Genomic DNA, 20,907 nt, shown 5'->3' with positions numbered 1-20,907 from the left:
GACACAGCCCTAAGGAAGAGAACAACAGCTCCCCAAAATCTGCAGATGAACAAGAAGACCAAAGAGAGGCATGGTTAATGAGGAAGTATTATGGCTAAGTTTAATGAAAGCAAGTTCTCTCACTATTAAAGAGAACAGAGAACACACAACCTTCAAAAGGAGCTCTATTAGAAAGTCACTGCAAGACTATACCATTAGATCAGAGATGAAAGAAAGGTACTAGAAAAAAAACTGCAATGAGAAGAGACCAAAATGTTAAAATCAGTCAAAAAAGAACTGGTGTCAAATGGGCAAAAAAAAAAGTGGAAAGATTGGTATGTAGGAGGGTATTAAAAGATAGCAAGGATGTGGCAGCAAAGAGCAAGCCGTTGAAAGTATATTCAGCTCCACACACAGGGGAACAAAAACAAACAATAATAATAACCTCCAAAACAAAAACAAAAAACCCCCCAAAAAACTCCCACCAAAAAACAACCAATCAAAGACAACAAGAACAAAAAACCCCAACTACAAAAAGAGGAAAATGTCAAAGTTTGCACTTTAGGTGAAGAGAAAGTAATTTGAAATAAAGAACCTTATGGTCTTGATGGAAGAAAGTACATTTTCCTTGCCAGGAACTGACAAGAGAAACTTGTGACATGTTTGAAGGCTGTACAGCTTTGCTCGGAGTACTGCATACTCAAAAGGCACAGAGTTACACACTTATTCCAACAGAGAGGGTAGGATCAATCAATTTCAAAACTCAGATGTAAACAGAGAGCAGAAAGGAAGAGCAAAAGCAGATTTTGTGGAATTGCTAGTCAGATCAAACAACAAGGAAATCACAGCAAGCAAAGAAATAGGCCTACAGTGGAAAGAAACAACACAAGCCAGACAGGAGAAACAGAAAGCCATGGAGTCTTTCCAAAAAGTCTAAATAGAGAGACAACACTTTTACACTATCCTTCATGAGGTCAGTCAGAGTTCTGCCAAGTTGATCCCAGTATGAACTAAAGGATTTCACATGGAATCTGAGCTCATGACAGTAGTTTTTCTGTTTTATCACGGGATACAAGCTTTTAAGCCAGGACACCAGAAGATAAAAGGTAAAAAACACTATTTCACCTAGACAGCAACATGTTTACATTTATTACTTGTTCAATTTAGCTAAAGAATCAACCTTATTTAAGATTAGAGTACCTGTTTAAACTGAGCTTTGTAATCTCATATGAGTAAGCATTTCCAAACCCCAGGTTTCAGCTGTCCAGAGTCTTAGATAGATGTGCTATAGTTAAACCTGCCATGTCACTCAGAGGATCTGTTTACATGTCTGCAAGTCCCCCCTGCCTGCCCGCCACCAAAGTATCTATTTACTATCCACAGAATACTATGCAGCTCAGACCTGAGGAGTTCAGTTTTATCTTCACCCATCTCTCTAACCTTTTAACTAGCACAGCTTGCAGATCTGACTTACTGCAAGCTTCTGCTGTCCCTGACAAGTGCAGTGGCAGACCCAATGACAAGCTTGTTTGACTTAGGATTTTAGTTCATGAACGGTCTTATTTAAACTGGGGACACAGAATGCAACATGTGAAAATAGTGATTTATCATTCATACATGGTAAATCCATACTATTGAGCAGAACAGCTGAGTGCAAGAAACATGTTGCATGTACCAGTTTCTCAATCTGCTCCAGTCTTAGTATCACACTGCAATGCTCACCAACCCATCTTTTCAAACAGGCTTTCTTCAAGTCCCATTAATTTTATATTTAGCATTTCACAGCAAGGTAGTTTCTACTTCCAAAAGTTTCTATACAAGTGGCATTGAGACCCGTATCTTCCAATAAGAGAGGCCAGGTTCCTATGACAGGAAGTAGGAACAAACCCAGGAAATTCTATCCTAGAAAGCTCCCACATTTCAAAATTTAGGATCTTATTTTAATCCAACATATGGCAACTGTAAAATCCGGTTCATGAAATGGTAACTTGCTGCTGCCAAGTCTTCATACGTATTGTGACAACAGTCAATTCAGATTTCCAGTCAGTAGGGCTTCCCCATTGATTCCAAGATTTTCTTTCTTTCTTCTGCTGAGGGCATCTCTGGTTTCACACCACTTCTCTTCCTTTGCATCATAATGCCATGCTGAAAATAGAACAAAGTGACCATGAGAACAGATTTCCCTGAGCTCTGAATGAACAAGATTTTTAATAGAAAAATGCTTTATATATTAACTCAGGTACTCTAAAAGCCTGATTAGCTGATAACTAAATGTACTAGTAGTTAGTTCAAGATATCTGATAGTTTACCTTGCTGCTTCAGAATAGAGTGCAATCGGTATTCCCATTACTCTATGCCAGACCAATGCACAATTGTCTGTAAACAGGTTTTTTTTGTAGTTTGCACAAGTATTTAAAGGCTAAGCTAAAACCTCTTTACTTCAATGGCATAAGGAAACAGCAGAAAACAGTTTAACTGCACGTAGATCCTCATGGTATTTCTCTACCACCAAATAAGCTTTATATCAGGTTAAAGTAAACATGATCCAAGGCGGTGAGAAACCAGATAACCTTACCTTGCCTCAGAATTTTTTCACCGCATCAGTTTAAAAGAAATTATTGCTAAAAATATGTGACTCAAGTTCAAAGGAAAACATCAGGTACTGCAAGAACACTGACTCACAATATACAAGAGTAAACCCAGAACAATCAAGTGAAGTACTTTGATGTGCATGTGCTTAAGTCTTACAGCAATGCATACTGGGCTGGTAAGTTACCATAAAAACATTCTTAGCTGAATTTGAAGGGTTCAGAAAGCAGGATGTCAGAAGTAACATATATAAAGCAAAGCAGGGAGTAAAATTTAGAAAGTTTACTGTGCTTACCCAGAATTTTCTGCAGTTTTTGTACTTCAAAAAGTAATCAGTACACATATCCTTGTTATAGTTGTTGTCATTCATACATTTTGTAGTGGCATCTGTTTCCTTTAATAGGGGAAAATATACTTCAGAGCTGAGGGAAGTTACTGTACTCAGTGTTTAAATATTTTAACAAGTCCCAGAATATCTATGAAGATAGGAGTGAGCTCTTCAGATGAAAGAACACTATCAAAGAGAGCAAAGTAACACCTATTACACAGGATCATCAGCACTTTCAAGCAGTGATTTAATTTGGAGATAATAGAGTACTGTCTGTACTCTTCAGACAGTAAGTGCAGAGGCCACAGAATATTTGTTTACAATGATGCTTGGTATAACTCACAAAAGACTTTTAAAAATAACCAAGCTTGTCTAACCAGGATTTCAGGCCCTAGTTTTAGGGACAGAAAATTTAAGAGACTGCCAGCAGTTGTATTACTCCTATTTATAGGGAATTAACTTGTTATTTCACACTTATTATAATGGAAGATTTTCAGCCCTTCCCACCTTCAGACTCTTAAGAAACTTTTAATGCAAAGTGCTAGAATGCCAGTGTTCTACCCACAAAACAGTCCCCTAGAAAGTGCATTATTTAACACTGAAATGTACAGACAGAAATCAATCTCAATTTGATCATCTTACCGCTAGACATGGATTTATATCATGATCTCTAAGCTTTTTTGCATGCCTGGACATTCTAGAAAGACACTCGTACCTTGGCTAGAAAGGAAAAATAAACAGGTTAAGTATCTACTTTTAACAGTAACTCAGGATTAAGTCTGAATTTCAGGATTTAATAAAGGCCTTCTAGCAACACACAGTTTTGTTATCTTAAAGAAAAAACTAAACAAAACCCAACCTTCTTTTGCAAGGTGTTGTTTCAAAAGCAGTAACAGCAAGACAACACCGGCAAGTTTAACCCACCACAAAGACTGCTCATTCCCTGATAAATTCCTGCAGAGAATGGAGCCACTGCAGCAGCTCTCACACCAGCCTGTGTCTCATGGAGGAAGTGACCACGTGTACGAGAAACAGCTCCATAGAAGCTGTTCACAGCCAACACACTGTAGACACTTCAATTAATAGTGTGTGGGAGGAATGTACAAGCAAACTTTTCCAGATTTGTCCCTACTCCTTAGCTGGATCACATCTGCATCGTCACTGAGCTTTCCCAGGTACAACAAGTGCCCACTATCTCCTGTGTTGCTACAGCAAATATTTCATAGAAAAAGAACTGGTTTCACCGCAAGGTGGGACCAGACCCACTTACACTGTGTATGAACGCTTGAATCACATTTCTTACCATTTAGTAGTTTGACACTGACTCTGAAGCTTGAGAGACACAGAGTTCAGTGCCAAGACTCTACACTGATCCAAGATGATGACATCAAGATGAACAGCAGACCCTCTTTCCCTTTACAGCTCCCTATACATTGCCTCCGGCACACATATGGCAATACAGGTATGTGTTCCAAACAAATACTGAATCTAACAAAAAATAAATTAATGTTGACCAGATGACTGCTTGAATCAATGCAATCAGAAACACAGACAGCAAATTCAAGTACTGCTAATGAAGGACACAATATTGTTTTTTACTTTCTCAAAAAAAAAAATCGGTGCTAATTCTTAACTTAGACCTGTTTCTGTGCACATTAGGGAATGATAAGTGCAAGTCTGCAGGAAAAAGCCTGTTTTGCTTGATACCAGATTAGAAAAAAATTCAAATACTGCTCTTTGTAGCTCATAGAAAACCATGTTTTAGATGGGCTTTCTTCTTTGGGTAAGAGTAAACTATTCCCAGTTAACAAGCCTTAGGTTTTACAAGCTGTGCATGTATACCTTCCTGGTACCTGGAGTACTCTTTGCTTTCCACATGATCATCTTCTGCAAGTGGGCCTTTTAATTAACAACATTGGGGAAATACTTTCACTTACTTTTGAGAACTATCCAGTGCTTAAGTTAATTTAACAATGCAGGCAAATTTTCTCCTTTGTGATGGGTGGAAGTGCATTTTTGATCAGGCACTTCCAACTCAAATGGAAACACAAGCATATACACTAGCATCATCACAGACTTAAGAAAGGAGGAGAGAAGGGAGAAGTAGGAAGCAAAAGCAGCATACCAGAATGCCTCACCTAACTCACCACAACAGATACAAGATTTTTAGCTGTTTGCATGTGTCTGGTTTATAACTCTGCACTTCATTGCTATTGCCGCCTAAGCAGACATGCCTCAAGGTGTATATTCTCCCTCCGACTTCAGACTTACTCTCCGAAAGAATACTTGGGAGTCATAGGATGGGCCGTCATAATCAGTGTTCCTTATACAAACTGCACTTGATGCTTTCAGTTTGATTACATTACCAGAGTCTGCAACCGCGCCCGTTCTAAGGAACAATGCACACAACCCATTAAACACCTACTTAACGAATAAGCAGTTCAGGTTCTAATGAAGATTCACAGCTCAGAGCAGGCAAATGCTTAAACATTCTTAGTACAACCCAAAAGGTCTGATAGCTCCAGTGCGTGTTGCTCTCTCTCCCTCTCCGAAGTACTTCAGACTTGAAACATTATCAGCTGGAAGGGCAGGCGGGTCACGCCGAAATGCGGCTGTGACTGAATGAGCAGTTGGGCAGGAAGCGAGCTTCCCCCTCCTCCCAGGTTCTGCACATGTACGGGCTTCCCTTCCTGCTTTCAGATCACAGGTCAGAGCCCAACCACAACCGAAGGCTTGTCTATGCCACAGCTCTTAATTATGCTTTAACACATTAACAGCTGTAAACCGTACCACAGAGAACCAGGGCTGCTGCTGGCACTCTGTAACCCTGGGGCTTTTTCAGTTCATAAACAATCAGGGCACTTCGCTACAGGCTCCCGCCCATTGAAAAGTCTTTGGTCTGCTTTAAATGCACACATATAGACACAAATTCGCTAATTATGCCGCAATGTAGACCAGCTCATTAAAACCCTGAACCCTGGAGCCAAGGCCGTACAAAAATTCCTATGGCACTTTGGGCTGTTACGGCGGCGGAGGCAGGAGGAGGCAGCCGGCGGTCCCTGACGCTCAGCACCGCGGAGCTGCCGCCTTGCCCAGCTCAGCTTCCCGGGGAAGGCCGGGAGCCGTCCAGGTGCGGAGGCGAGGCCGGCGCCCCCCGCCCGGTCCCTGCCTCCCGCCGGCGGCGGAGCGGCCGGAGGCGCCCGGCGACCCCTTCCCCCGCCCCGGCCCGTTCCCCGCGGCCGCTCCCGCCGCCTCCCCTCGGCACCACCTGCCGCCAGGGAGCGGTGCCCGGGCCGCGCCGCCGCCGGGCCCGAGCGGGGCTGCCCCGGCCCGCGGGCGGCGAAGGTCGAGCGAGACTTTTCTGTGCCGGCCGGGAAGGGCAAGCGGCGGGCGGGCACAGCGCGGGTCGCCGCCGGCGGCACTCACCTCCGTCCCCGGCCGTGTCCGCTGGAGCCCGGGGCGGGAGCGGGGCAGCCCGTCTCCAATTCGAAAGACGTCAGCGGCTCGGGCAGCGCGCTTAAGTACGGGCGCAGCCTACCCCGCTCCCGGCCCCGCGGCTCCCCCCGGCCCCGCGCCGCCGCCGCCCACGCCCCGGCGGCTCTGAGTGGCACGGCCGGGCCGCCAATGGCGGCGGCGCCGCGCCCGCCCCGGCCGTGAGCGGCGCCTCCTTCCACCAACGGGGCGGGCGGCGCGGGCCGCAGGCGCCGGCGGCGGGGCGCGGCCGCGGCCCTGACTGACTGGGGGAGGCGTCCAACCCGCGGTGCGTGTGGGCGGCGGGCGGTGTGGGCGCGGCGTGTGCGGCAGGCTGGGCTGCACCGCAGCGCATACACTACAATGGCTGCTGGAAAGACGGGAAAGCAAACAATTTCCAGGCCCGCCGCGTCCAGCCCGAAATATGGGGAAAAAATTACAGAAAAATCGGAGAACACTGTAAAGGGTGGAAACGGGGCGCAGAGGGGATGCTGAGGCTCCCGCGGTGAGTCTGCTGCGGGTTTGGGGGGCAGGCGCCGGGGTTTAGCAGGGAAATATCAGGGTTATTTAAATTATGAAGGGGGAGGAGGAGAAGGAGGGGGGAGAGGAGAGAGGAGCAGCGAGCAGTGAGGAAAAGTTTGTGTTAACCATCCCTCCCTTCCATCCCTCTCCCCCATCTCCCGCAGCCCCCCGCCGCCCCGCGTCGGACCCCCCCGGGGGGAAAAGCAGAGGAGGGGAGCCGAGGCGAGCGGTGCCCCCCCCCACCCCCCTTCGGAGGGAGAAAGAGATGATTTTGAGAAAAACCTCTCTCAGGAGTTTCCTCCACTCCTCCCCTCCCTCCCCGCGGCGCTCTGCTGGTTCGCGAGGAGCGGGCGAGGCGGCGGGGCTGCCCGGGGGACGGCAGGAGGGCGCGGGGTGCCCGCCGCCGACCCCCGCGGCGGCCCGGGCTCGGGGCCGCGGGGCAGGGGCAGGAGCGGCGCGGCCGCCCCCTCCCCTCCTCGCCTCTCCGGAGCCTGTGCTGTGAATGCAGTGACAGCGGCGAGAGCGGCGAGAGAGGGAGCGGAAGACATTAGAGACCGCGGTGCCGAAAAATGAGGGAAAAAATTAATATAAATTCGCCCGCCGCCTCAAACCGGACAAATTTCGCACAGAAATTTCCCCCGTGGACCCGGCTATCCGTGGGGTGTCCCCCGGACCTGGCGGCTGCGTCTTTGGGGGGATCCGGAGTGACTTTGGGGCACTCGACCCCCCTTTCCCGTCGTTTTTTGGACAAAAGTTTTTTTTTTCGTAATAAAGAAACGAATTTGCCTGCTCTCCCCCTCCGAGTAGCCCAGGAGCTTTTCCCTTCCCCATCGGTGTGTGTTTAGAGAAAAGTGTGAACCCAAGTAAGTGCTGAGTCGTGTTGCATTGGGGAGGGGGGTTTGCTAACTGAAAGCAGGAGAGATCCGGAGAGAGAGAGAGAGAGAGCAGGGACAGCTTGTTGTCAGTATCATAAACAACCAAAATGGAGGGAGAACTGAGGCATATAACAAAATAAAAATCAGAAAAAAATGCCAAAAAATACCTAAAAATCGGGGCTGCTCCCCCTTTTCTTCCTCAAGGTAACAGTATAAAACCCGCGTCTTCCCGAGACCGTTTTAAGGTTTCAGGGAGCAAGGAGTTAATATTTATTATTTTTTTTTGTTGATGAATTCTTTGGAAAGGCAAAAGCCTCTTATAACTCGCCACCGACAATGAGAAAACGTGAAAATCCCTTTCAGGACAGAGAGGTAGGGGGAGATGATGGTGCAGAAAGTGTATAACTTGGGGGTAATGTGGAGTGATCCTAGATAAGATAAATGCTGGATGTGGTGCTTTATAACTTCCTTTTTTAATGCTTTTTTTGTGTGTGTGTTTTTGGGGGATTTGGGGAGATGGGGGCTCTTTTCTTTTCCTCTGTCTTTTTCTTTCCTTTTTTTTTTTTTTTTTTTTTTTCGGACCGGAATGTTATGCTTTTGTAGTGTCACTTTCCTGATCTAATTAGGATGTGTGAGGCAAAGAATAAACCTTTCCGGTTTATAAAGTGCATTTTCGTTGCCTTTGAATTTCAAGTTTTCTTGGTGGCTCACTCCTCTATTTGAACTGGATTCTTGAGAGTGGTGTGGGCTTGAGCTAATGCTCCATAGGGAGAGCAGAGAGGGCTCGGGGGCAGGGCACCTCTCCTGCGGGTGGTTGCTGATTTCCCTGGCACGTTCAGTTCACCTGTTTGTCCCCTACAAAGAATGCATTCTGCAGCCTCCTCGTTTTATTTATATGAAATAATGATGCCTCATCTCGCCTCACATTGAAGTTAATGCGAAAGTGCTGCTGATGTTGGTTCCACGTGGGATCAGGGACATAGCAGGGCATTTTAAAGAGACAGCTTCTCTTTTCCTGGGGTTATCATCACCTCTGCAGCACCTCTGCCTCTAGCAGAGGGGTGCTTCGTTGTTTTTTTTTTTAATGGAAAGGTATCAAATCGGCCCTAGTCTGATAAATTAGGGAAGGATAGCAGTGGGAAACGTGCAGAATCGTTGGGATCAAAGCAATTCTTTTGTGTGTAGCAGGTCTTCAGGGGAGTTTTCTTGGTGTGTCAATTAAAATGCTGTGTTTTGGAGAGTGTTTTTTGGATTGTATGCTGCAGAAATGAAATAGTCTCAGGTTGTATAATATTAAGATCTAGTGCTGTTCTGCTAGCTGCGAATTCTGTGGGAGGGGATGAATTCCCTGTGTGTAGGGCAATTTCACAGACATTTTGTGAAAGTTGTGAAGTGCATTATTTTTACTTTGAATACATTCAGTTTTGTTGGGAACACTTGAGTTTGTTCAAAAGCTTATTCTATGCTTAAATCTCCTAAACCATTCCCAAAGGTTTTCAAAATACTGAAAAATAACTGTAGGTTTTAATTGGCCAAAGAAGGGGCTCTTTACAAGTACACCTTAGGTGTGTAGTTAAAACATGACTTGGAAGAATTGCCTCTGGCTTTATTTAAAGAAAGAAAAGTCATTCTAACTGGGGTCTGGTGTCATGTATATGTGTGCATGTGTGTATGCATGCATGCTTTTAGCATGGGTTCTGGCTGATACTGTTTTTTTTCTTCATTTTTAACTTGTAAATGTTTAACTGCGATGATGCGAAATGCTCTGCTTGTCTCTATTATCTCCTATGTATTTTAATTTTATTTCTGAATGTCCTATTTTAAAAAATTAGCATCGCCTCTTAACAGGGCAATTTGATACCTTTATGAGGAGTTGCAATGTTGCCTTTACACTTGCTTTGGTTTTGGAGCCTTTGTACTTAGTTCTAGATTGAAAACTGAGTACAGGTATGCGCTTCTTGAGAGGGGAGATGGGCTGCTGGGCTTGGATGGGGGCTATTGCAGCCCATGTTTGCTGTGAAGCTGTGCAAGTTGAGCAGGAGTTGTGATAGCCCTCTCTGTTGAATAGCATGTGCTTGCAAATGATCTGTACCCTTTCTGCAAGGGTGACCAAAGAAACTTGTTGCCTAGGATAGCCTTGTGGTTAAAGATTTGGGCAGAAATCTCCAAGTTTTCCAGTGACTCACAGTTGTGAAAATTAAATCACACTAACTGCTCTTAAGTTAGAAAAAGGGTCATTAAGGAAGAAAAATTAATCATTTTGTATAAAGGAATGATATTGAATGTTTTTCCAAAACTGCCTTTTATGGTGTAGAGATCTTTTTTATAGTTAGTAAGAATTCAGACTTTAAAGTTCCTTTCTGAATATTTCTTAAACTGATCTATTATTTTTATTGACTGAAGTAACATTACCCTGGAATGCATAGAAATTTGATAAATTAATAGCAGTTCACCATATGTTGGTCGTTTTAATGTACCAGGCTAGAGAGACAGATGGTACTAGATGTGCAGAACTAACTTAAATAAACTAGTTAATGGTACTGAGAACTCTTCAAATGCTGTTTCTGTTACCATCAGTGTGAAGTGCTTAACATGCCTCTACATTTTTACCTAATTTGGAGCTTTTTAATCATTAATGTTTTAATGCTGAAAATAGGTATAGACACTGATAGTAACAGTGTGAAAGAAGCAGTGTTGTGAAGTATCTTTCTTGACTTACACCTGTGTGTTACAAAGTAAAATTGGTGTATCCAAGCATAGTACAAAATTCAGGATTTAGGGTGGAGAAAGAGGAAAGGGTGTTCTCTCAGAATTTGATACTCTTCTAAACTGGATTTAATTTTAAGGTATAATCCAGATGGAGATAATAATAGCAGAAAAGAATGTTGTTTAGGATTATTTTTTTACAAACTTACTCTTTTGTAGAAAACAGAATTCTTACAGTGAAGAAGTGTTTTTTTTAAAAATAAAAATACAAAGTAACTTTCAAAGCTTCCTTGTTCTAAGATTTAAGATAATCTTCTTTATTATGTATTGGTCTGATTCCATAGATTATACAGTTTGATTTTTTTCAAGATTTTCTAAAATTAAAGCACCTGAGGAAACAAATACTATGGTCTGTTGTTGGTGAAGTTAACCTACTTTTTCTAGGTAAACAGGAGAGGTGTAAATGTATTAAAATCCTTTTTAGAGACTTACCAATCCTATCCAGTAATGTTTAAAAATTAATAACTACAGTATTCTGCAACAGTACAAGCCAATACAGGAATCTAAAGGGACATGCATTCAGCTTTCCTTGAATGCTTAGCTCAAATGTGTCTCTTGGTGTGTACTTTTAATTTAGTAATTATCCTGAAAAATTCGTTTTCAATGTAGAACTTTGGAGATTTAAATTAAGAAACTTTTTAAAAGTTTATGTAGTTCCAAAAGACACTGTGCACAAAGTGCAGCCACTTCTAATGGTTGTCCATCTCTGCAGCTGGTTAGTCAAAATGGTGCCCTAAAGTCTCCTCCTTTCAGAGTATTGCATGTGTTTTAAAATTAATGGGTTAAGGAGGGCACTACTCATGTTCTAAATAAACCACTGTTTGTAGCTGTTCAAGGTTATTTGGTAAAATAAATGTTTTTACTTCAGAGTCTGATCCATAAGTTTTTAAATTTTCTGTCTATAACCCCTTATGTTGTTAAAACCAGTTTTTGTGAACAAATACTTTTTGGTAGGGTTCTTGAACAAATTTATATGTTTACCAAGCAGAAATATTCTGGAAAACATGAAATCTGTTCAAGTACTTAGACCATTCTCAAATCAGTATAGACTTAAAAGGAGCTAGCAGTGACCACCACTGAAGTGATAGAGAATTTGCTTTCAAGGAGTTATTCTCCAAATATCTGCTCCTAGTAAGGATTTAGCTTGCAGAGCTTTTAAAAGAAATGTGCAGCATTTATCCACTGAACTGCTAAGCATCTTTAACTGATTACCAAATGTTTAGGTAGCCTTAAAAAACTATTTAAAATAATTCAAATATTAGAACAAAGTAACACTTGTATTGATCAAACATAAAATGTTTAAATTTCTGAAGCATTGGAGTGGGGTTTTTTTGCAGTTATCTGGGCATTTGATAATAGACAATTGTGTATTTTCATCTAATCTAAAAAAAACCCACATCTAGAATTTAATTCAATTTATATTGATTTTTAAATTGTGTGATCTTGTAACTTGAATGTAAAACACTGATTAACTCTCAATACAATCACTTACACAGATGCTTTTTTTTTTTTAGTTGTCAAGGGATATAGTGAACATTTATCTGAAATTGCATAGATTGCAGTTACTAATTCATTTTAAATAAACAGTTGTCCACCAAATATCAAATGCAGAAGATCCTAATTGTATGCAAGTTCAGAAAACCTAATATTAAACAGAACTGGTCACCATTACTGCAGGTTAAGTTTTATTTTTATTTAGTTTTTGTTGTCAAAGTGTTTTCTATCTACATCTGTATCACTGTTCACCTGTTATTGTCTCATCTTAGGACAAATTGCAGAAATTCATAGAACTGGAGGGAGTTTTTTGACTTTTGAAAAGATATAGCATGCTTTTTAGAGTAGTTGTGTGCTCACAGTTTTAAAGAATGGGGCCTTCTTATACGATGTATTAAAATTTTTAATATTTAAATGGACCCTGCATGTCTGGCAAACGGTTACTGTAGGATCATAGCATTGAAATTAGCCACCATGTATGTCAGGGGTTTGAGGTGACTGTGTAAGTACATACCTGACTGTCAAGAGTGAGAAAGGATATGTAATTATTCTCATGTTGAAGGAATAAATAATTTCTATTATATCCTTCTCTGTAGCCTTCTTCTCTCTCCTTCCTGGTTCATTGCCTGTCCAGAATGTAGAGATACCTTGTCAAATACATTAAAATACATGGTCAGAGTGATGACCTGTTCTATTCATGACCAAATCTGGTGGTTTTTATACACTTACAGGGGAGCACAAAGGAAATAAAATGTGGCCCAATAGCTATTTGTTTAGAGGAAAGGAAAGAGAGGAGAAAAACCCCACAGGTCTGAACTATTATAAAACTAAAAAGTGAGATTAAAAAAACGAATGCAGACAAGTGTGGCTGTAATGCATACAACAGTAACTCAGAACTCTCAAGTAAAATACCTCAAATCAGATTTGAGAAAGTCAAGTGGGAATCAGGAAAGTAAAACCCAAGAATTGCCATCAGATGCAATTAAGAAATAACTACGTAAAGAAACTTGGAAAAATGCAAAAAGTGTCTGTTACAGTAAACTGAATTGCTATAATCTTCTTTTGCACTTAATGTGCTAAATTCCTCTCTCAAGGAAAATATCCCTAGAAATCAGATTAGAAAGTGTTTAAAGGGAATTATTTGTCAAAGTTGTTTTTTCACTTAAGTTAGGATAACTAATAATAATCTCTTCCATATTGCTGTAATAATACTTTATTTGATACAATTTAGCAATACAGATTGCATGTAGATTTACTTATGTATTCTGCAGGTAATTTACCAGTAGCCTGACACTGTGTATCTCTAACCCTAAAAGCTTTTCTTTATGGTTGTGAGTCACATCAGATTTGGCAGTCAGCAAGTGTAAAGTATTTCTTAGGAAATAAGATGTAGATTGCTGATTTTTACTTATGCACATTTACTGTGAATTGCCAAATAACCAAAAAGGAGCGAGGCTGTCAGAAATCTTAGCTTACCTCTTCATGTATTGAGTATATCCTTCTTTTTGTAGTGCATGTGTTTTCTAAAAAACCCTGCAAATCATCTGATTGTGAGTTAATGAGATCTCACTGTACTGCGTGTTTGAGCAGCAGAAAGACCCTGTGTAGGCAAATGAGATTTTACTGTCTCAAGTGCTTGTCACTTGTAATAAAACTGTTTACTGTGGGGTGTATGTATTTATCATGAATGTTCCATTTGTATGTGGGATAGATACAGACATGCACACATTTTTAGGAGACATTTAGGGACAATATCGTGTCTTTTGGATCAGTTGTGGAATAGGAATATTTTTTTTAAGAGATCATTTTGAAGGAAAGGCAGAATGAGAGATTCTGGCAGCTTGCTATTAAATTTCAATCAAGCCAGTATAGTTAGTAATAAAACATTTACAAGTTTGTAAATGTTAAGTTTCTTCAAACTCCTACTGTCACGTGTGGAATTTTCATTTATACTATTTTGCATTTACTGCAGCTGGCTACATGCAAGGCTTAGTAATGCTGCATTTATCACATGCAAGTATAGATAAAATATAAATATATAAAAGTAGAAATTGCCTGCAGCTGTTCTTATGTTTTCATAAGATGATACATTACAAAGGTGTAAATTTATGGTGTTAGCTGCCTGCTATCAGTTACTGGTGCTCTTCTCCTCACAAGTACTTTAAGAAGAGTACTAAAGTAAAATAAAACAAATATAAAATAGTGTCAGAGTTTTGTGTTCTGTTTAAAAGTTAAACACAATATTGTTCAAGCTTATTTTGTTCACTGGAAGTTATTGTGATCAATACTTACATAATTTGTTTCACCTAGGACACTAGGAAATATTGAACCACCTAGCTTAGGAAGAGCTTAGATATAAATGCCAGTTATTTAAATCTTTAGGCTTTTTTTTAATCTGATTTGAAGTTTTCTTTTATTATTTCAAATACTAGGATTGTGCTCAGACTAAACTACTCCTAATTATGCCCCAGCACAAACATATTGCTTATGGCTATATTTTAATCAGTTTCAGAAAAAGTAATAAAAATATTATTGCATCTGTCAAAGGATGGTGTTGCTACATGCTATTTTAAATGGTGTTTAAGTACAGTTATAAGCATACCAGTACAATGAAATCAGCTCTATTCCTAAACAACAAAGTTACATTATTTTTTACTTAAAAAGTTAACCAAGAATCCTAATATGTTAATTATCCTAATTATTTAGGCTGGGTTTAGTATGTGTTGAAATTGCTTTAAAAAGTATACATGAAATATTTATATCAAACTTGTTTAATTTCTCATTACTTGTAAAATGTAATGTTTTCCCAGTTATAATTTTAAGGGGTTTTTTTGTCTTAGCTGCCTGAGTGTATCCTTTTCTTTTGGATACACTCTTTTCTGAACTCAGCACTTCTTTAACTTGTTTTAAACTCTTTTATTATCTCAGAATCTATTTGTGTCCCTTTAAGTTTAGCTATTGATAATTTTTGTACTACAAAAATTGTGCCAAGGAGTACTGTGAAATTAACTTGAGCTGGTGATGCTACAAAAAGAAAAACTGAGTGCAGAGTAATACAGGAAACTTAATCATGATGGTGTTTGGGTGATGGCAATGGTCCCTAACTGGATGAATATTAAACTTACCTGAGAGGAAAAGATGCCAGGTCTTGTCAAATATGTGCTGTCATTGTTTCTCATAAGAAATACTCAGACACACTTCTAGTGTCAATTTCTGTGGAAGGCAAACAGAAATCTAGATTATGCTTTCAGAAATGTTAAACTGTGAAATAAGTTTTTTGCGGGGGGGCAAATGGTTTTAGAGGTCTCCCCTTTATTATTTCACCTTTGAAAACTTGGCCACTTCAGAATATTTGAGAACAAGTAAGTTAAGTCCATATTGAAAAATACATTTCAATTTCTAGTACAGGTTTTATCTATGCATCATGTAAAACAAATTTCTTGCTCTTTATTAGACTTAAATATTTGTACTGAAAGGAAAGTGCATTTAGGTAGTTTCTAACTACATTGATTGCTTGTCAGTTTGATTGAAGTAGCAAAATACTTTTGTTTGGGGAGTTTGGATATGTGTTGTTATTTTCAGTTTTTCTGTAGTTTGACTAATAAAACAACTGAACATTAAAAGAGACTGGATCTTTCTTCAATCCTCAAGTTAGAAGACAGATGTGGTCAAAAAGGTGCTCTGGTGACTTAAATCACTGCCCCTCAGTCCTCTCAAAATATTTAAATCATATGAATTTGTGATATCAGTCACATAGTTGTGTTGCAGCCTTGAAACTGATAATATATTAATTTATCTTTAAATGAACTCCATAATTCTTCATTAGCAGATTAAATTTTCTAAAGGTTTTGTCTGAATAAGAACTTGAGTTTTGTGCTGCTTATTCCATTTTTCATCAGGAACCAATCAATAGAAAGCCTCTCAACTCTGAGCAAAGCCTCCAAGATTTAATGGATGCTCTAAATGACTGTTCTTGTCATAGTTTTAGGTGTTAAACTGTGGTTGAAGGTCAAATAATCCCTTCTGCTAAGCATCTGAATTTCATCATAAAGGAGGTAGCTTGGTATTTGAAGGTAGTTTTGGCGTGAAAGTTTCATGTAGGCAGCTTAACAAAAAAAGCTAAAAGGCAGGCAGAAATGAGCTGTCAGGTTGCAACTGCTTGGTAACTGTCCTGTGAAGTATACCTAAATCCCATTTCTTACTTTGGGATTGTAAGACTTGTAGTTTGAAGAAGAAAGAGCTTAACTTAGAGCAGTTAAGAACAGTTAGGAAAGAGCTTAATTGTTAGTTCTTCCCAAATATATATAAAATTTCCCACCATTTTGGCTGACAACAGCCTCTGGAGAGGGACTTTTCATAATGGTGTGTAGTGATAAGACAAGGAGTAAAACTGACAGAAGGTAAGTTTGGATTTGGCATTAGGAAGAAATTCTTTACTGTGAGGGTGGTAAGGCACCAGAACAGGTTGCCCAGAGAAGCCCTGTGTGTCCCATCCCTGGAAGTGTTCTGGGCCAGGTTTGGTGGGGCTTTGAGGAACCTGGTCTAGTGAAAGGTGTCCCTGCCCATGGAACTGGATGGTCTTTAAGGTACCTTCCAAATCAAACCATTTTACAATTCTATAATATATCCAGACTTTTTGTAACTTAGGCCTTTGTAGGAAGCTTATGAGGTCTTCTGGACAAAGGTTATATTGCCTTTGTGAATTAACTTAGGAATTAACTGTTACTGAGCAACTTAGTGTTTTGTGATGTGATTTTGTCTTTGGGGGTACATCTGAGAGAGAATATAGTCAAAATTACTTCACTCCCTGTGCATGGCAGAGTTCTGACCCAAAGTGTGTGTGTTATGTCTTCTTGATTTGAGTACTTTTAGACTGTTATAAGGGGGTAAAAAAATTAATCCTTTTTTTAACCTCTACTTTCTGCATTTGTCACTTGTTTAGGAAGTTTGTTTCTTGATATATTTTTTTAGTATGTTGTGGTGGCTGGCAAAGTTACTGAATGATCTGAACTATAGAATTTCTAAGTGGAAGAGGGACATGTTTTCCCATCTGATCTTGACCAAATTATTTGAAAGTTTCCTGTTCTTTTCAACAGTGCTTTGCTATAAATGAAAACAAATTAAATTAAACAGTTAGTAAAAATGCATGGCCCATGTTCCTCTTGCAAAGTTTATTAGAATCTAGTTGGATGCTAACAATTCCTTTCACTGTGGATCTTTGAGATATGAAGCCTCTATTTCATGCTTTCCAGTCAGCATTTCCATCTGTCAAATTCTAGGTCGGTCATTAGTAAATGCATACTAGTAACTGTATGCTCTGTAATGCCAACATACTGAGCCCATCTCAGAGTGGGAGATCTGTGCTAAAACTGAAGTGCTTCTCAGGGAGCAAGTGCTATTTCCCCAAGATCTTTTTTTTTTTTTTTAAATACTGTAACATGCATTTGAGATTGTTTCAGGTGGCACTCATTGAAAGGGGTGGTCTTTCAGGTTGGCAAGAAGCAAGCTGTTCAGGGTTTTCTCTAGTAAGTAAAACCCAGTATTTTTGTAGCTTCATTCAGAAGCTGGTGGTCATTGAGGGTACATCATGGAACAGTAGATTCATGTGCTTCTCTGCAGGGGATGCTCTTAATAATGGAACTGCAGTGTCCTGAATGTGGAAGGAGCAGAACAGCAGTGAAGGATTGATTGCTTTCTAAAGTGTGAACAGGGAACTGCTTAATTCTGGCTTTTACAAATAAATTAATTCTGTAGAATAAGATGCTTCCTTTACTTACTGGCATTTTAATTTTTTCCTGCAGTATCAGAAATGGACACTTCAGGATGATTTTACAAGCCTGTCAACTTGAAAGGGCAATTAGTGTAACCACAAATGAAGTTAAAATGTTCAAAAAAATATTAAACTGTCTTGAAAGCAAAGAAAAATAACTACTGTACTAATCTGGTAATATTTTTCAGTGAAGTAAATAATACTTATGTGTCATGAGAGATTCATTTAGCAGTAGCTTGGATCCCTCAATAAAAGAATGTTGGTATATTAGTATATTTGTTAATACAATACATTATGTACATAATTTAGAAGAATATAGTTTTTGATAACAAAACCATCATAACTCGATCACAGAAAAAAAATACATTGTGTGTGCATACATCGATAACCTAGATATGCCTAGGTATTCATGGTGAAACTTCCATGGTGATTTCTGGGAGCTGTACAAACACAAGGCTCTTCTGCTACATTCAGACAGTGCATGATAAAGTGCTTTCTAAAGTTAGTGAGTGTTGGTTTGGGGGATTTGAATTCAGAATTAAAAATGATACATAGAAAGTGATACTGTGCTGACTTAGTAGCACAAAGTATTTTAGTCCAGTGTTGAAAGTACATATTATAAAATCTGTATGTGAGTGTTACATGGCTCTGGAATTAACTTTCTAGAAATATGGAAATTACCTAGGAAAACAAGTATTTTGTTTTGTTAGAACGACAGTTTGCCTCTGGTGGATTTGCCATTAATTGAATTCTGCTCTGTGATTTTTCTTTTTATTATTTGCACAAAATTGTGCTCAGTCTTTTTCCTCCAAAAAAATACAAATAGTATTGTATTCCTGCTGTGATTATTATGCATAACATCTCTGACTCAGCAGATCCAAAGTTATGTTTACTGGAAAACAGAATTAACATTTTGTAATATTTTTAAGAACACTTAAAAACAGCTGTGTCAAAAGAGATTATGTTTTTAACATGCTAATCCACTAAGCCATCATACATCACTCTGTAGGCAATGTTTTTGTTCTAAGCAGCTACCTCTTACAAGAGCCCATCTGAGAGATTTCAGGATAGCCCAGAAATATACCCATGAACTTGAGTTCTTAAGGAGAGAAACGTCCTAAATAGAATGCATATAGAATGCATGATACCTTCATTATCAAAATGAAGATATTTTTTCCAAGAACTGACTAACATGTTTTGGCCTCCTCTAAGGAGTTCTGACTGTTGGGGACAAATTGATGATTAAAACTGGCATATGCAATTTTTTTTTTTTCGCAGTGGGAGAGGGTAGTAATTCCTAATTTTGATGGAGAATATTATATTGTGATAACCAAATTCCTGAATAGAATACTGTACTGATTGGGGAAAAGACAAAGGAGTATGAGAATTTATGCTAGCTGGATTGGAGACTCTGAGATTCATCTGGATTAGTTGTTTCAATTGCTAATCTTGCCCCATGTTCCCCTGCCACTTTGTTTTCTGAAGTTGTCTTTTCAGTGTTTGTAATTGTATACTGTTGCTGAGTAAAGAGTCACACAGACGTGGGAAACAGCAGTACTGACTTGGCAGAAAACTCGGTGAAGTGGAAAAAATGCAACAGAAAAATAGAGTTCTGTCTTATTTTTTCACTTCAGAAATCTGAAGTGTTGCTTTTAAGGACAGTACATATATGTGTGGTAACCTGAAATTTATGTGTATATTGACTGGCTCTGTGTACACCAATGACTATAGGTAATAAATACCAATACAAGGAATTTGTTTGTATTTAGTTAAATTACTGTGCAAACTTTGCTGAAACAGCATAGAAGTAACAATTTTCATTTATTTTTTAAATGCTAATTCAGAATGGTACAACATCAGTGAAAAGTTTAGTTAGTTGCTGCTATGTAATATTCTATTCTGGCTAGTTATGGAAGTCTATTTATGTTATCTGACAGATTATAATATTTAACTTGAAAATGTGCTACTGCCTGACTGGCAAGTTGGGACATTGCCTACTGTGATTTCCTACTGGCAAGAAGTCTGTTTTAAGGCAAGCTTGGCCATACTTGAAACTAACAGAGTTAGCTAAGGTTTGATACGCTGCTTTCTTCTTTAGGCCTGCTGAAACGTCTTTTGGAATTTGTGCCAGTGTGGTTTTGGACTGTAGAATGTGCAATGTGTGTAGAATGACTGTAGAATGTAGAAGTGTGTTTCATACAATGTGAGACTCCCTGGGTTTGGTTCTGTGAGGGTTTTGTTACTCTGGTGGCCAGTAAACATGTATGGCCAGAGCACAACACATCATGGCTTTGATCCTGTCCCTGTATACCCATCTGCAAAGAGCAGTGCTGTAAAGAGACACAGGGAGAATACGGGAAAGAAGGTATTATGTGATGCAGGGAAAGATGAAACATCATCAGGCCTACCCTGGCAATGTAGCAATAGTCCAAAGAACTGGCTCCTCACTGTGCTTTCCTGTAAGGCACTGCACCAAATAGCATGAGACAGTACTTCCTACATAACACTTAGGGATTATATTAGTGAATAAAGTATTTTCCACAAAGAATTATATGTATTAGCAGGTGCTGCATGGAAGCAACTATGCCAGTCTTGAAGTAAATTGTTTTTAAATAGACTGTTGAATATGGTGGTGTTCCAAATAGTCACAGTTTAAAATACTGATAAGGAGGGAATTGTTGTAAAGTGTTTTGTTCCGAAGCTATATACTGAATTGTCCTGGCAGACAGAGTTCTTCATTCTTCCAGGGCTGGATTTTCACTGAACAATTAGATGCAGTTACCTACATTTGAACTGACTGCTGAAGTTATCCCAACAGGCGTGAGAGCGATAACACTGAAAACTGGTACATAAATCACTTTGTGGAGCTGGGTTGTTAACTGCATTACTAGGAAAATATGTTCTTTGACTCACTGATTTAAATATAAAAAACTTAAATACCTAGAGAGTTTTGTATGTAGTTAGGATAGGGTATTACTCAATTTATATGTATGGCCAGTGCAGAAACAGAGAATGTCTCTAAATTCAGCAAGTGGTGTGTGTTGCTCTAAAGGCAGCAAGTGACTCATGTGACTGTCCTAGCAGCTGGGCAGCAAGATTAGAGAGCTACTATG

The 20,907-nt window shown here is 39.7% G+C and overlaps 2 protein-coding genes across 3 annotated transcripts in view; one reads left to right on the top strand and one right to left on the bottom strand.

The window, feature by feature from the left end:
• Nucleotides 1–1,098: 1,098 nt before the first annotated feature.
• CHCHD7 (coiled-coil-helix-coiled-coil-helix domain containing 7) lies at nucleotides 1,099–6,484 on the bottom strand. Its single transcript, XM_005479314.4, has 4 exons — nucleotides 6,323–6,484; nucleotides 3,539–3,616; nucleotides 2,864–2,962; nucleotides 1,099–2,124 (listed from the first exon to the last, which is right to left on the bottom strand). Exons 2-4 carry the CDS (start codon nucleotides 3,590–3,592, stop codon nucleotides 2,023–2,025), a joined length of 255 nt encoding a protein of 84 aa, XP_005479371.1. The 5' UTR covers nucleotides 3,593–3,616; nucleotides 6,323–6,484; the 3' UTR covers nucleotides 1,099–2,022.
• A 165-nt stretch (nucleotides 6,485–6,649) lies between these two features.
• PLAG1 (PLAG1 zinc finger) overlaps nucleotides 6,650–20,907 on the top strand; it is a 48,643-nt gene continuing 34,385 nt past the window's right edge. For both annotated transcript variants that reach the window (XM_026791368.2, XM_014264786.3), the window contains exon 1: nucleotides 6,650–6,872. The gene's annotated coding sequence lies outside the window, so the exon portion shown is untranslated. The remainder of the gene's footprint in view (nucleotides 6,873–20,907) is intronic.

The sequence above is a fragment of the Zonotrichia albicollis genome, chromosome 1 (assembly GCF_047830755.1).
Source record: "Zonotrichia albicollis isolate bZonAlb1 chromosome 1, bZonAlb1.hap1, whole genome shotgun sequence".
Taxonomy (NCBI): Eukaryota; Metazoa; Chordata; class Aves; order Passeriformes; family Passerellidae; genus Zonotrichia; species Zonotrichia albicollis.
This window is presented reverse-complemented; position numbering and strand designations above follow the sequence as displayed.